Raw genomic sequence first — 17,424 nt, 5'->3', positions numbered from 1 at the left:
TGATAGCAAGGCTCCTAGAGCCAAGATTTGGATCCAAGAGAGTCAGGATATTCTCCGAGCTCTCAAGGATAACATGGCTACAGCGCAGAACTAGTAGAAGTTGTATGCCGACAGGGGTCGAGTGGAGAGATAGTTCGAGGTAGGGGACATGGTCTACCTATGGTTACAGCCATACGGACAGTCGTCACTAAAGCAGAAGGGGGCTGAGAAGCTCAAGCCCCGCTTTTATGGGCCGTACAGGGTGATACGCAGGGTTGGACAGGTTGCATATGAGTTGGAGCTGCCCCAAGGCAGCAAGATTCATAACGTTTTTCATGTATCATGCCTGAAAAAGGCATTGGGGCAACAGGTGATAGTGACAGATGAGCTACCACCCATGGATGACGAGGGGCATTTGGTGTAGGAATTTACAGGGTAAGTTCCTCAGAAAGATTACCAAAAGGACACCGCTCACAACCAGATCACAGATCAATACACCAGTATTTTTGACATGGTTAAAACCCTCAAAGTGCAAGGAGGGAAACAGTCCACGGCCTGTCCCAACGTGGGTACTACAGGCAATTTATTAATCAAAGAATGAAAATTTACATAAGCTTCTCTCATGCACGGATTACCCGAACAATGACCCTCCATGCGCTTTAAATAGAACTCATGGACCAATCGGGTGTCAAGCCACGGATCAAGTGTCGGTAATACCGAGGTGAGAGTGAACCGTCGGATCACTACATATCGTGACCGTCGGATTGTAAGTTACAAAATGTACAACGGTAAAGAAACACACTTTGCCTAACTCTATACTAGACCAAGTTGAACTTAACTATATCCTATGTGTCGGAATATCCTAACATCCCCCCTTAAGAACAACTTGGGATAGGATTGAAGTATTTACAAATATGACACAATAGGAGAAGGAAGGAGGCACTAGAGCCTATCCCCCCTTAGTGACAACTTCCTGAACTCCAAGCATATATCGAAGTTTAGTGAACTTCGCCTCTGTGAGAGCCTTTGTGAAGATGTCTGCAACCTGATCATCTGTTGAACAATATTGCACTTCAAGAACATGGTCATGAATGAGCTTTCTGATGAAGTGCATGTGTAGTTCAATGTGTTTGTTGCGCTGATGCTGGACTGGATCTTTGCATAGCTGAATGGCACTTTGATTATCACACCAAAGTGTGGTTGGATGCTGCTGCTCAAAGCCAAACTCTGATAGGATCTGACGAAGCCACAAGGCTTCCTTACTAGCTTCCACGGCACCACGATACTCTGCTTCTGCTGACGAAAGAGAAATGGCAGCCTGTTTCTTACAAGCCCATGTAATAGGTCCTGAACCAAGAGTGAAGACATAACCGGCAGTAGACTTCCGATCATCAGGGTCACCAGCCCAATCAGAATCAGTGAAACCAACTAACAGAGGAGCTGCTTTGGCACTGTAATGAATCCCAAACTGTACTGTACCTCGAACATAACGAAGTATTCTTTTAGCTGCTTTCCAATGACTTTCACGGGGGTTTTGCATAAAACGAGCAACAAGTCCAACAGCAAAGGAAAGATCAGGACGAGTATGGGTTAAATACAAGAGTTTTCCGACAAGTTGACGGTATAAGGTAGCATCAACTTCAGGAGAAGTACAAGAGACTGAAAGTTTGACTCCAGACTGAAAGGGAGAAGGGGCTGGCTTACAGTCTTCCATGTGAAAATGACGAAGAATATCACAAGCATACTTGGACTGGAAAAGGAAAATACCCTCCTGGGATTGCAAGACTTGAAGACCGAGAAAATAGTGTAAGTGTCCTAAGTCTGTCATTTCAAATTTCTTTTTAAGGCTGGACTTCACATGGTTTATAAGGTTGGGATCACTACCAGTAAGAATAAGATCATCAACATAAAGAACAAGGATGATAAGAGAGTTGCCCACTTTCTTGGTGTAGACAGTATTGTCAGAATGACACCTAGAAAAGCCAGATTCTAAAAGAAAGCTATCCATTTTGGCATACCAAGCCCGAGGAGCTTGCTTGAGGCCATAAAGGGATTTCTTAAGTCGACAAACAAGGCTGGAGTCTGTTTGTATGAAGCCAATGGGTTGTTCCATATAGATTTCTTCCTGCAAGTCCCCATGCAAGAAGGCAGATTTAACATCCATCTGATGGACTTCCCATTTTAAAGAGGCAGCAAGGGAAAGAACAAGGCGGATAGAGTTCATTTTGGCAACAGGGGAGAAGGTTTCAGTGTAGTCAATGCCTTCAACCTGTGAAAAGCCCTTAGCAACAAGACGAGCTTTATGTTTATCAACTTTCCCATCTGGTCCATACTTGGTTCTGTAAACCCATTTACATCTAACAAGTTTGCGTCCCTTTGGTAGAGGAACAAGATCCCATGTATCATTTGTCATCAATGAATGATATTCTTCATTCATAGCTGCTTCCCAATGTGGATGGCCTGAAGCTTCTGCAAAAGTGTCAGGATCATGATTTACTGGAGCTTGAGCCAGTAAAGAAGAGGGTCTTTCAAACTGAGAACGTGTACGTCGCTGATCTGTAGGATCACCGGCAAGATCACCTGCTGCATCCCGAGTAGCACGGACCCATCTTGGAAGTTGAGGATCCTGAGAAGGTGGGGGAGGATTATCATCCTCGCTTTCATCATCTGAAGAAGAAATGTTTTCAAAAGTAGAAGAGATAGGAAGAGGTGGCACATCCGCCGGACTAGGCTCGCAGGCCGATTTATTTTCATCAAATTTTACATCTCTTCTAATGATAACATTTTTGGACTTAAATGGAATAAGTCTATAACCTTTTACATCTTCAGAATATCCAACAAAAGTACATTTCTCACTCTTAGGTTCTAAAGCTTTATGCTTTTCATCTGGAATATGGGCCCATGCTTCACTTCCAAACACACGAAAGTGACTTACATCTGGTTTAATGGAACTCCAAGCTTCTTCTGGAGTGATATTCTCTAGAACCTTAGTAGGAGTGCGATTGATTATATAATTTGCACAATTAATTGCTTCGGCCCAAAAACTAAGACTGAGTCCTTTAGATTGCAGCATACAATTAGCCATTTCCTTTAAGGTGCGATTTTTCCTTTCAGCTACACCATTTTGTTGTGGAGTGTATGGAACAGTATGTTGCATTTGAATTCCATTTTCGGTGCAAAAGTTGATGAATGTGTTTTTAACATATTCTCCACCATTATCAATTCTTAGCTTAAGAATTTGATGTCCAGATTGTTTTTCAACAAAGGCTTTGAAGGCCAAAAAAGTGTTAAATACTTCGCTCTTGAGTTTTAAGAAGTATACCCAAGTGCTTCTGGAGAAATCATCAATGAAAGTTAAGAAGTATTTGCAGCCAGAGAATGAAGCAACAGGAAGAGGACCACATAAATCACTGTGCACAAGCTGTAAAGGGGCTGAGGCGTGCCAAGAGGCACGTTTGTCAAAACTGTCCCGATGATGTTTTCCGAGTACACATCCGGAACAAACACCATCTCTGCAAGATACCATAGGAAGACTTGTCACCATATTTTCTTTACATAGATGCTGAAGGGAGCGATAGTTTAAGTGACCAAATCGCTCATGCCAAAGTTTGCTCACTTCATCATTATGAGCAACAAATACTGAGGGAAGATTTGATGACCCAAAGTTGTGAAACTTATACAACCTTTTGGAATCATCAGCAAGACCAGTAGCTAGAATCTGTTTAGGATCTTTTAGATCCTTGATTACAACATCATGAGGTGAAAATTCAACAATTTTACCTTCACCTGAATGAGTTATCTGATAGACAGATAGAAGGTTGCAGGATAAGGTTGGAACACATAATACATCATTAAACTGACCATTGTCTAGATGAACAGTTCCAGTCCCTACAACATTAAGAGATCTATCATCACCAATATATATATTTTTGGTGTTACAATCATTTAAAGAAGAAAACATGGCTTGGTTTTTGGCCATGTGATAAGAGGCTCCAGAATCAATGAGCCACTCATGAGAATGAGAAGAAGAAGAAGATACATTTAATGCATAACCAGACTGAGATGATTGACAACGACATGCAGAAAGTGCCATTCCGGAAGTTGAAGTTGAAGTAGGCTCCACATGGATGTTATGTTTCTTCATTGCGGCTTCCAAGGCTTCCATCTTCTTAAAGCATTTAGATTCTAAGTGGCCATCTCGATTACAAAAGTTACAATGTCTATCAGTCTTCTTCCATTTGTTTTTATTGGTCTTATCATTTTGCTGAAATGATCTTTCATTTTGAGGCTGAGATGGTTTAGGACCATTCTTTTGAGGATATGACTTCTTAGGATTCTTTGAATTTGGTTGCTGCTAGGCGGCTAACGCTTCGCGGAAGAGTTTCCAAGATTAAGAAGACCAAGGTGTAAGAGTTTTTCTTGTTCTCTTATTAAGGAATCACAAAAGGAGTCAAAGGAAGGGGCCTTGTAGTCTTTTCCTTGACAAATGAAAGCTTCCCTTGTAGAATGGAAAGTGGAAACAAATACAGAGTAGGCTGGTCCCAACTTAGTAAGGATGGAATAAATAAGGTTACCATCTTCTTTCTTAACTTTAACACCTTCCAAGAGATATCTAAGGGTGTTGAATTTGGACAAGAAATCTTCAATGCAAGAAAAATTATTAGGATCCAAAGTAAGCAACTCATTTTCAAGTTGATGGGCTCTAATTTCATTTTTAATCCCAAAAACTTTAGCGAGTTTTTCTAATGCTTCATGAGGAGTCTCAAGTTCTGCAATGTGGAATCGAAGATCAGGAGAAATAGACATCCCTATCAAACCACCCGCTTGATCTTGTCTATTTTCCCATTTTGCAACCTTGTCTTCATCTTTTGGTTTCTTCTCTTGGTCTGTGGCTATTCTGAAGAGACCTTTACTTCTAAGTAAATCTTCCATGTAGGCTACCCATTGGAAGTAGTTAGTGCTGTCAAGAATGACTTGGCATGGACTTTCCATTTTTTTTTTTAAAAAACTGAAGCTGAAGATGCTGAAAGTAAGTGTTCCAATGGATAGATCTCGAAAAAATAGGCAGTTTTAAAAAAAACGGCTCTGAAAAAGGCTTCCGGATGAAGAAGTTATGGCTTTTTGAAAAAAAAATTGTTGACGTTGCCGGCAAAGTGCGCGAATGTGCGGGAAGGAAAAAAAATCCGCCCCCACAAAATGGAGACTTGAACCCAAGACCTCTACTCTCTTAAAATAGCTTTGAACCAATTGATCTATACAAAAAATTTGAGAGAGAGAGAGAGAGGGGGGGGGGCCTTGGTTTGCGTGCTTGCCTTGAGAAAGCTCTTTTTCCCTACAAAACACAAAACACAAAACCCAACACAAATATGCAAAGAAAAACGAACCTTGTGGCTCGAAGTTAGCTTTAGCCAAAAAACTAGAAATTTAAAAAAAAAAATCAAAGTTAGCTTTACCCGAAAAACTAAATATTTTTCTCAATGTTTCTGATTTTCCGAGATCACACTAAGGTGCAGGGAAAAGAGCATACGCATGAGAAAAATCCTTCCTTTCTGTTTCTGATTTGCCCAGATCGCACAGAGTCGTGGGGCAAAGAGCATACGCAGAAATGAAAGGTATAGATCCGGTTAAAAAAAAAGGCTAAATAAACTGAGATCGAAATAAGCAGAGAGAAAATAACAGTAAACTGCAAAAAACACTGTATACCTCCCGATCTGAAAAATGACGCAGCTAGGGCTACCGGAAACCTTTTTGCGTGAAACGAAAGGGGTTCCTCACTGGAACAGATGCTCCGAACGCAACAGAGCAGTCCTCTCGGCCCGAAAGCAGTTAGAAACAGCAGATCTAGGAAACGACAGCCGCATGCAGTTCTACCGGCTTCAGATTTGGATCACCAACGGACGCGGCCCTCAAATAGCTCTGATACCATGTAGGAATTTACAGGGTAAGTTCCTCAGAAAGATTACGAAAAGGACACCGCTCACAACCAGATCACAGATCAATACACCAATATTTTTGACGTGGTTAAAACCCTCAAAGTGCAAGGAGGGAAACAGTCCACGGCCTGTCCCAACGTGGGTACTACAGGCAATTTATTAATCAAAGAATGAAAATTTACATAAGCTTCTCTCATGCACGGATTACCCGAACAATGACCCTCCATGCGCTTTAAATAGAACTCATGGACCAATCGGGTGTCAAGCCACGGATCAAGTGTCGGTAATACCGAGGTGAGAGTGAACTGTCGGATCACTACATATCGTGACCGTCGGATTGTAAGTTACAAAATGTACAACGGTAAAGAAACACACTTTACCTAACTCTATACTAGACCAAGTTGAACTTAACTATATCCTATGTGTCGGAATATCCTAACATTTGGTATTGCAGCCGGAGGCTATCATTGATACCAGGGAGAGGCAGCTACGAAGCAGGACAGTTCGGGAATTCTTGGTGAGGTGGAAGAATTTGCCGGATGAGGATGCCACTTGGGAGAGTGAGAAGATCTTGCAGCATCGATCACATCAGTTGCTTGAGGACAAGCAACATTTTGCCGAGGGAGACTGTAATATTCCTAATTAGCCATGGCTAATTGGAATATTCGATTTTGTTCAATTTTTGCCTTCTATAGTTATTTGTAAATAAAAAGTGAGGACGAGGGACATAACTCACTTTTATAATAAAAGTCACTTCCTAGTAGCACAACGTTGTGACTTAAAGGGGAGCCAAGGGGGCCAAAAGGGGACGCAGAAATGGAGCCCACGCAGACACATGGAGAGACTGTGCAGGAGGGAAGGAACACGTGGCAAGAGGGGAACCACGCAGGAAGAGGTGAGCCTTGGGATTGAGAGAGGCAAAGGCTATAAAAGAGAGAGGAGCCCCCTCATTTTGGATCATTCAGTTATGTGCATTTTGAGCTAGTCGTTTCGACTTCTGAGCACACTGGTTGTTTAGCTAGTCTGCAGCACTGTTTAGTGCATTGAGTGTCTCTGTTCGGAGATCTCACCCTTAGCCCCGGGGGACTTCGAGTGCCTGCTCGGGCAAGGTATTTTCATTGGCATTTCAGCAGTAGTTTTATTAGTATTTCAACAGCAGTTTCACCAACGTTTTGGAGGACTGCGCAGCACTGGGAGAGGGACGCAGTTCTTTTTGGCAGTAGTGTTGGATTGGGGTTTTGGCAGGAGGATTTATGTTGGGTGATTGAGCAGGGGACCAGCCCTTTCATATTGGAGGATTTTTGGCAGAGTTTCTGGCAGAGCCTGGAAGGGCTTCTTCAGTGGCACCGTAGAGCATTGAGGAACTGCGCAGATCCCCAAGGGGGTGATTTTCGGGGGTCAGCTATTCCAAGAAAGCTTTCTGGGTTTTTCTGGGTTTCTTGAGTAGAGCCCGTTTCCAGAGTTTCAACATTTTCCGAGGAGGGGAGCAGCCCCAAATCATCATTTTTTTTCTAGCAGCAGCAGCAGCACGCCAATGCTCCAACAACATCCACGCAGAGAGGCCATTCTTTGTTATTCTGAGAGTATTTCTTCACTTGCATTGTGCAAGTCGAGGTGCCATCTTTTTGATCACCTCCTGTACTCATTTTATTGCTCAGTATAATAAAATGGCTTAGCATTTCACACTGCATTTCTTGAGTATTTGTTTATATTTCCTGTTTACATTATTATATGTTGTACTATTGTTATTTCGTCATTTTTGGGGTATTATATCATTTGCACGTATTTGGTTGGAGTTTTGTTGGGGTTTGAGGAATATTCCGGGTTAGGGATATTACATATCATGTATTCTCGCCTATCTACCAATTTTCATGGCTAGAACACATCTAATGCTAAAAAAACTAACAACCCACTGGTGGTGGGTAACAAGGCTTGCTAGATTGTGTGGTAACAGTGACCATGCTATTTCAATCGGGATTTCCCAAGTGGTGCCCTTCCTAAAGCCATGGGCCATTAGGGGAGGTCCCACTGGACTAGGATTGAAGATTAACCCCCCATTTAAGGTGAGGGAACAAAACCACGGTCAAAACCCTTCCTTCTTCCAAGTCACCCGATAATCCATGCCAAATGCCCAAATGAAAAACAACCATAAGCACCTGATTGTATAATGAATAACATGCTAGTTGGATCGGATTGCACACCTTCCGGCATGTGCTCTTGACAAATGGGAGAGGAAACATGCAACTGATGCAGGTGGCTAAGATTAAATGGCACATCACATTGGCTACAAAGTGGCTGTCAGGGGTTGCTAACTTCCCACTGGAAGAAGATGATTAGGAGGAAAGTTCTCCTCGGGGTACCCACTTTTGGTGGGTTATAGACCCTTTTTCAATCTTGATCAAAACTTTGTTTTGGACATAAACAGAGCTCGACTCGCAAGATTACTTGGCATCATTTACTCTTGGATGAGGATAAGGGCTTCGATCCCCCTTAGGAACAAGGACTTGATTTCTTTAGGACTTCAGTCCTTCCACAGAGACAAGGTAACCATGACTCCGGCCTTCTGCCCAGAATCCTTCCTCAATCTTTAGCTTGATCTCAGACAAACCACCTTTAACTTGTCCTTTGCTGGTATAAGGTTTGAAGTTTGAACTAGGGCTATAGAATTCTGTCTAGGGCTTCTTTTTCAATGATTGTTCTTTCACCAAAGCTCTGATGCCATGTTGATTTTGAAAACACTAATAGAGCAGCACAATTTTCTGAAACGAATAATTACTTCCTATGATTACTTTAGCATATTTAGAACATCATTAAGCAATTATACTTCAGAAAATTCAATCATAATTGCTATAATGACAATAGGATCATAAAGAGGCACACAAAGAGATACAAATTTTCACTTGGGAAACGCAAACTTGGGAGAAAACCCAGCAACATTTTCTAGGAGAAATTCTTCAATTCAGCAAATTTACATTCTGATATTCATAAGTCAAATTAAGTCAAATAGACCACAAGATTCGACAAGTCAAACCTTGGTCATTAACTTGGTCAAACTACCCATAACAGATTTGGTCAAAGCCTCAGAGAGCTCAGTCACATTGACCTCACAAAACTCGGTCAACAGCCTCTGAAATTTGGTCAACTGGCCTCAGAACATCGGTCAACTGTGCTTCTGAAATTGGGTAAACTGGCCTCAAAACATTGGTCAACTGTGCCTCTGAAATTCAGTCAACTGGCCTTGGAATTTCGGTTAATGTGCCTCTAAAATTTGGTCGACTGGCCTCAAAACTTCTGTCAACTGTGCCTCTGAAATTCGGCCAACTGGCCTCAGACTTTTGATCAACTGTGCCTCTGAAATTTGGTCAACTCAGGTCAAAATAGACTTGGTCAAAACTGCCTCAGAAGCTCCTCCTTAACTCGCACATGTGAATAGAAAATTAGAAGATGATTGATAGTCCGAATTGGTCTCCAAGTGATGAGGTCGAGTGCCTTTATATAATGATTGAGGATGCCCAAATTGGTGTCTTTATGGCTGAGCTGTCCTGATCTTTTGGGGCCAACTTGAATATCGGCCGTAGCCACCAAAAAAATCAACGCGAAGAAATTCACAAAAATCTTAATGTTTAATATGTGGAATGGTCCTTCACAGATCAGTCTTTTGTGTGAAAAAATAGAGTAGATATAAAATGTATTTGAAGGGTAAATTACCAAAATAAATAGCTGAAATATCTCCTAGTAAATTGCACAAAATATCATTGAAACATCAAACAAACCAGAGAAATTTATTGGATCAAAAACAGAGTTTTATTTCAAAAGAGCCAAGAGGCTGGCTGCACGAAAAAGACTATTACAGACTTGAAGACTATTACTGACCCCCAGCCAAGCAAAGCTGTATCTGAACCTCCAGCCTGATGAAATGCACTGGTCTTTAACCCTGCAAAGTTTCAGAAGGCAAATTTAGGGGTTAACAGGTCCACATGTGTTATTGTAATGTGATTTGATTTGGCATTTGGAGCTAAAAAGTGGGGCACACCCCACTTTCTCTAATCTCAGCTATGTTCAGCTGAAAATTGTTATAAAGCTCAATTACTACTTGAGGATTATGATACAGAACCTGAGGGGCATTGAGTAACATAAATTATGTTATCATGATGAAATTTGTTATAAAGGTTACTGTTTTTCTGCTGTATCTTGAGCTTCCAAACATACAGTTTAGTTTTCACTTTTCAAAATAATGAACTAATAAATGGATCTTTCCTGGTTTTGGCTCTGCAGTTTAGAGGCAGCTGGAATTCTTAAAGAATTGGCAAACTATCTTGATTCTCACATCCCAAGCATGGAGCTGATTGCATTCTCTATAGGTCTTGCATCAGCAGTAATAGATAATGTACCATTGGTAGCAGCTACAATGGGAATGTATGATAAATCAGTGTTTCCCATGGATTCAGAGCTTTGGCAACTGATTGCATACTGTGCTGGAACTGGAGGTTCAATTCTCGTCATTGGATCTGCAGCAGGAGTTGCTTTTATGGGAATGGAGAAAGCTGATTTCTTCTGGTACTTGAGAAAGGTATCTCTTTGAAACCTTGTTCATTAATTCCATCACATTAGATATAAGAAATTAGAACTTGTTACCTATAATTACTTCTGTCATACGATTGTGCCAATATTGTGGTCATTCCTTGCACATTCATAAAATTATCATATCTTATCTTACAGGTTATCATGGTATTATTGTAGAGTTAGAAATTTGAACTCCACTGAATTTCTTTTCTATCTTCTAAGAAATGTACTCCTCTGCTACAGGTTAGTGGATTTGCATTTGTTGGTTATGCTGCAGGAGTTGCTGCATATTTAACAACACATAACTTCCATATTCTGTCCTCAACAACAATAGCTCAGATTCCCTGTCTATCAGGCTGGTAGAACCTTTAGCTGGGACAACTCCCTGAACTCAGTAACAGGTCAAACAGAAATTTATCATGTGATGTCAACTGAACTGTGGGAATTCAAATCCATTATACAGATAAAGGAAGGTCCCTCACTATTGCATGTAGAAGAATTTAACAGTAAACTAATAATCTGCAGAACTGTTACAATTCCTTTTGTAACATAAAACATTTTTGGTAGAAGTCCATGAAGACGAGAAGAGATGAAAGGAGGCTAGAGTAAGTTGTTGAATCCCCTTGATCTTCCAAGCACATACAAATTAGAGCTAGAAATTCTTATTTGTCCTGGGAAGAAATCCTGTTATCTTATTAACGGACAAGTCATTCCTTCATTATGCAGTATCATATATACCACTTATTAAAAGAGTGAGTTCATCTTGAGAAGGCAGTACCATGAGGTGTCTATATAACGTTTGCACAGAAACATTGGTTAAGTAATCACCGATGAACAATAGTTGATCATGCTTAACAAAACCACCTGAATTATAAAGGATGTAAGTTAAACATATCAAGCTTTCTGGACATGGGAATATTCATGTGTTAGCAGTTAACAGTGATGTTCAGGAAAACTCAATCATGTTCAATGAAACACATGATAGACAACTTGTGATACAAATAAGTATTTGTTTTGTCAAATTCACCAAGAATTTGCACCTAGATACATTATTTAGGACATGTTACCTCTCTTTCAGCAGGGGTACATATATGCACAAATTCACTTTTGGCGTCACCATTGTATGTTGGAAATACTGACAGGGGGGTGAATGAGTATTTTGTTACTATTAACAATTTTTAGCTAATAAAAAATTTGGTGCACATAAATCATGAAACACAGATCTTATATAAGAAACACATATACAATTTTTCTTTGTGCTTGCATTTGACTCTTGAGCATATTAACCATGTCATTGATGAGCATAATTCTAAGGTTTGACTTGATATGATGCTAGTTCAAAGGATGCAGAGAATTTGTGTTGCTTGATGATATTACGTTTATCTATGTTGTGCTAGGGTTTCTTCCTGAACTAACGATACTAGGGTTTGTCAAAGTCGTGTACGTGCTAAGCAGCATTGTTAAGATATGGATTGTGTTGGAAAAATGCAATATGGCAGCTATTAATTCAGATTTTCCTTTGTTGAAGAATCTAGGGAAGTTATAGTTAGAGAGATTCTTCTTAGCTTGATAGCTATTTGTGAGGTGTTTTTAATTTTTCTTCTTAGCATAGTCTTCACTTGTTATTATTAGAGTGTGTCTTCATAGTTAATCAAATAGCTACCAAAAACAAAGAGATAAGAACACATGATGTTGGCTTTCTGCCAGGGCCAAAACCTCTCCCTCTTGGAGAGGAAAACCCGCACAAAATTCTTCTTATAGAGATTCCAATTGACGAATACCAAGACCATAATCCTTGACCTACTATGCTACTCCAAGACCAAGACATCAATCCTCTTCTTTGTCACTGTTGAGATCATCATTATTGCACTATCGAGATCTACATTGCTGCACCTTCATGGAGGATTTCACCATAACGAAGAGTTCATTGCTGCTGCACCATAGCTACTCCTTCAGTTATATCATTGCTGCACTCTTCACTAAGATCATCATCATGCACCAGGATATTGATCATGACCTTATCTTCATTATCACTGAGACCATGATTGCCATCTTACCAAAGTCTAGGATGTATACCATACTGAGATACAACTATACCGAGACTGTGGCTGTCTAGAAAGCATGTCGAGAGTATTACTGAAATCCTTATCATCAAGAACGTGACTGTGATTCTTCTTGCACAAAGATCTGTACCATCGAGGAGACTGTAATCACTCATTGTGATTACACCCGAAGTTGCAGGGGAATTGTGCTCACTGTACTTATTTGAGATATTGTATTCCTGCACTTTTATCCGAATTACTGTACCCTGTACTTTTTTCGAAATTCTCAGAGACATCCGAGATCCTGTACTTCATTTCTGCACTGACCCTAGCTGGGTATATATAGTGGTTTATCCTCTGTATTAAGCCGACGTGTATCCATGAAGAGTTGTGTCTATTTCTTTGAGCCGACATGAGTGAATTTAATTCATTTTGCAGGCCGACATAAAGAGGAGGATTGTGCTTGTCATTTGGAGGGCTTCTACATATTTCTATGGACTTAATACATTAATCATAGGCTCAATAAGAGCTCTTCATATGTGACATTGACTCTTTGACTTCACTAATAAATCCTAAGGCTCTTCAATGGGAGCCACTAAGTAAATAAACCTCTTGCTCATGAAACCCATGCAACAAGGCATACAAAAATAATTGTGTTCTCTTTATTACATTATTTACAAAGATCATGTCATTATGAAGACTGAACCTAGTTACATTCTACAACACTCCCTCTTAACTAGGGAGGTATTCATAATGGTACTTGGTCATTCTCAATCTGAAGAATTTCTCATAAGAAGAATCGGATTGGTAACCCATCTGTATAGCATCATAGTAACCAACATTGTATCCATAGCAAGGCCTTGACTGACAACTCTATCTCTCATAAGATCAGAGCACAATGTTGGCGAGACCAATGACTATAAACACCTTAATCATTGTCTCTCAAGGTACATACCCATCCGGGTGTTCACTGAATATGACCTTCTAGGACTATTCTTATCTTGGAGTCCCAGCTCTCAAATAATATCAGTCCTCTTGCCTACTCTTTTCTTGGATGCCCTACACATCCTCAAAGAGCATCAGATGCCAGATGATTACCCAATCCTCCATTCTTTCTTCCAAAGCGAAGACAAGAATGTTGTGTCTATCTCTCCCTTTCAATTGGGGAAGATATGCCCAAGTATCCTCTTATCAGAAACTTGCCCAAGCTCCCTTTTAATCAAGAACTTGTCAGAGCTCCCTCTTAGCTAGGGACTCTTCTATACATAAGCAACTTCTTCTTCGTGGGTGCTTCAACTACTTGATCAACTTCTCTTCTTGATGTCATGAAATTCATTTGAGCTTCTTCCTTGTAGGGCATTAGCCATCCATCACTTTCCTTCTTGGTTTGTCATGTCATTCGTTTCTTCATGAAAAGTGGTTTTCTTGATATATATTTGGAACCTTCGTCATACTTCTTCTTCATCATGTTTCCTTTAGGAATTTCCATCCACCACATGAATTCTAGTTGTACTTGTAGTTCCAACTTTTGTGCTAGTAGCCCTGCATGAACTTATCCAATATTAGTAAAGAAATCAAAACATAACATTAAGTCAAATTGTACCTTTCGAGATGGATCTTCACCATGACATCTTTTTGTAGGTATCAGCATCCTGCATACATGTTGACACATCTCCCAAAGATATCTATTGTCAAGAGTCTTCATCTTTTTCCATCGGAGTCTTCATATCTTTCCGAGAGATTTCCTAGTTAAGTCTTCTTAGTCTTTTGGATGTTGAATGTGAAAATTTGCTGCAATAATTGATTTATTTGTCCTACTTATTTATGATAAGTTATTTACCAATACTTTAGTAAATACCAAAATAAATTAAGTTGCAGACTTCACAAACTAGAACTGAAAATTAAACGGCAAGAGAAACATCAACATATGAACAATCACATTGACACACTTGTTTTTGGACAATCGTCCCTAGAAAAACCCAATGTGGGAACACTGGTGCAGCAGATTTGATTCTTATTATTGGTAGTAAATATCTGAATACAATCTAGGATGCTCATCTAGCAATCATTTACATAGAAAATAATGGCGGAAAATCTGAGTGAGTTTTACCTCACTTCACTTGGCATAATTTCAGCTAATTCGGAACAAGACTGGCTAACCCCGGCTATTTTTGTGCTGGCCCTGCGTAGGCCCTATGTCAGCTTCTCTACCCTCTGCGTCAGCTCTCCCGACTGTTCCAGTAGTTCCGAGCAGTTCCGGTAGTTTCCAGCAGTTCTGACAGTTTTGGCATTTCCGGCAGTTCTGGATTTTGCGTGACATGCAGCTTTTCTGCTCTGCACTGGCCCTTCTAGCTCTGCATCAGGACTACGTGGTCCCAGAGTGGCCCAGGATCAGCTCTCCTGGCCACTGTGTTGCCTCTTTGCAAGCTCTCTCTGCCTATTCGTTCTGTATTTTCCAAAAAGTCCTTCTCCCAAATTCTCTCTGCCCCTTAGCTGCAAGATCTCCCTAATCGATTTTCCTCCTAAGAACTTCTCACTTCAGAAAATTGATTTCCTCAATCTCTCTGTGTGTGTTTTCAATTGAACCCTAAGCCTCCATTTTATACTTTTCCTGTTAACTCTTCAACGGCCGAGATTAAGTCTCTAACCAATGGCTAAGATTAAAACATGACTTGATCCGCCTTCTAGATCATTCTCACCCATATTTTGATCAATACCCATTAATATTTTAATTTCCTTAAGTTTAGACGTAGGAACTCCATTAAAAATATTATTATTTTAATAAAATACAATCCATGTGGAATTTCACCAAACGGTTTCTGGGTTCTTTAGAACTCATGTGCCTTAGCCTCTCCACTAATTTTCAAGGCTAGAGCACTTCCAATGCTACCAAAAACTAACATTGAACACCTTCATAAGGGTTGCATCTCACGATCTCTTCCTTCCTTTTCCATTCCCAAGTGCTTTTAATCAGAGTTTCTTAGTTGTGATCATCCACTTCATACTTCATGTGAAGACATATTATGTTGATTTCATCTAGTGTGTCTTATGCCTTCTTGTATCAAGAGGAGGAGATCCTTTTTCTTTAGATCATGCTTCTTGTTGACCACTACGTGTCAACGACCCATAGCAGTACACCCCCTTTTTTCGCAAAAGGGATAGCATCTGATTGACGTGTCCGTGCTGTTCAACTATCATCATCAACCTGATCATCATGTTATATTGTAAACCCTTTCTGCATGTGTAAATTGCAAATAATCTCAGCAAATCCGTGTCATGTATGTAATTGTCTAGGTAAACCCAAATTTCTGGTCACGATCTACATTCCGGGAGGTTTTTTGTCTCATCGATCCATTCTCGAATGGTTGGCAGAGTTTTCTTTCAGCTTTACTCCAAAACCGGAGTGGATTTTGTCACTGGGATCTTAGGGGAGTCCTAGTGTTCTAGATCAAGTCTATGTAAAAGTGATTTGGGAATAATCCTAATTATTTGGTTAGGTTATTTTATTACAAATTGCTTGGTCTGCTAAATTATATGTGTCGCAGAATTGGGTAGTCTGTGAGGGTCTTTTGCAAATGGGTTATCCCTCTTGAGATGTAAAAAATATGAAATCATGATGTAAAGTGTCTTGAGGGTTGGAAAAATAATTTATCCCCTCATAGGTTAATTAATTAAATTTTCTGGTAAAAAATTTAATCAAAATCCTAAGCAAAAAAATTAATTAATTATAGGTCCTGGGTAAATTTAAATTTTCCAAAAACAAAATTCGTGGGTCCTTTAAAATTCAAATTTTAAAAGGTCTCAGGACTAAGGTAAATTAATTATTTTGCTAAATTTCAAGCCTTTGGTCCCTGGGGTTAAGTCAAAGTCAAAATTTTGAGGAATAAATTCAAAAATTTAATTTTTGAATTAATTAAAATTCATTTAATTGAAAATTTTGAATTTCCTCAATAATTAAAAATTTCAACGGATGAGATTAAATTTTTTTTTAATCACCATCAACGGTCGAGATTTCTTTGACGAAGATCACTCGAACTAGCTGTTGAAGGATTTATCTTTAAATAGGAGGTCATTTGTCAGTTGAAGGGATCTGATTTCTAGATCGTGTACTAAACTCTCAAGCTCTCTTGTACACTTTTTTGAATTAATGCAAAAATCTTTGGGGTTTCAAAGTGTTGTAGTGTTCATCTTCATGAATTTATGGTAACATTGTTTTAATTTCTGCTTAATATTATGTGAAAACTATCAATCAATAACTCTCTTAGAATAATCTGAATACATGTATCTTATTCAGTTTGTTGGATCTAGGGTAACATTTTTAATTTTGATTGAAGTAGCAGGTATCTCTATTTCTTCATAATTTTATTGTTGTTCTATTTTTCTACTTGATTTGATGGTTGATCTAGTGTTTGCAGAAGATCTCTCAGGTTCTCATTGAGCGTTTGGGGATAATCCTCGGTTGGATCAGCCAACTTTCAACACATATTTTTTGAAAAGCCTACTTCATATAAGCTTCATGATTTATCTAACTATAATTTTTTTTCTACAAGGTGTTTTTGGGCTAGTTCCTCTCTAAAATTTCAAAATCTTTTAAATATTTTGTGGAAATTTTGATAGATCTGGCTATTAAGAGCCTTAGATTATCAGATATGAGAGCGGAGTTGGATTCATACTCCTCAGATCTGATAGATCTGTAAATTATTTGTATAGATCTTTTATTTACTTGTGTAGATCTGAAATTTTGTAACATAATTTTGAATTTTAACACTTGGGTTTTTGGGATTTTTTTTCTATTTTTGTACATATTGGGTATTGGGTTTTTCTCTTTTCATTTGTGTTGAAGTAAATTTGAGAAATTAGCCAAGAAAATCTTCAGATCTGAGCTAGATTTATACCTTAGAGGGAAA

At 39.4% G+C, this 17,424-nt stretch overlaps 1 protein-coding gene across 4 annotated transcripts in view; it reads left to right on the top strand.

Annotated features, from left to right (window-relative positions):
• Nucleotides 1–17,151, top strand: part of LOC149146658 (sodium/proton antiporter 2-like) — a 307,652-nt gene extending 290,501 nt beyond the window's left edge. For 2 of the 4 annotated variants that reach the window (XM_089448113.1, XM_089448110.1), the window contains 2 exons: nucleotides 10,188–10,482; nucleotides 10,719–11,236. In XM_089448113.1, coding sequence (XP_089304239.1) covers nucleotides 10,188–10,482; nucleotides 10,719–10,838 — 415 coding nt within the window. In that variant the 3' untranslated portion in view covers nucleotides 10,839–11,236. Of the gene's footprint in view, nucleotides 1–10,187; nucleotides 10,483–10,718; nucleotides 11,237–16,923 lie in introns of those variants that run through there. The other 2 variants (XM_089448111.1, XM_089448112.1) reach the window with 2 other exon arrangements.
• Nucleotides 17,152–17,424: the final 273 nt, after the last annotated feature.

The sequence above is a fragment of the Pinus tabuliformis genome, chromosome X (assembly GCF_031772625.1).
Source record: "Pinus tabuliformis cultivar Carrire ecotype Pingquan chromosome X, CPIR1, whole genome shotgun sequence".
Taxonomy (NCBI): domain Eukaryota; kingdom Viridiplantae; phylum Streptophyta; class Pinopsida; order Pinales; family Pinaceae; genus Pinus; species Pinus tabuliformis.
This window is presented reverse-complemented; position numbering and strand designations above follow the sequence as displayed.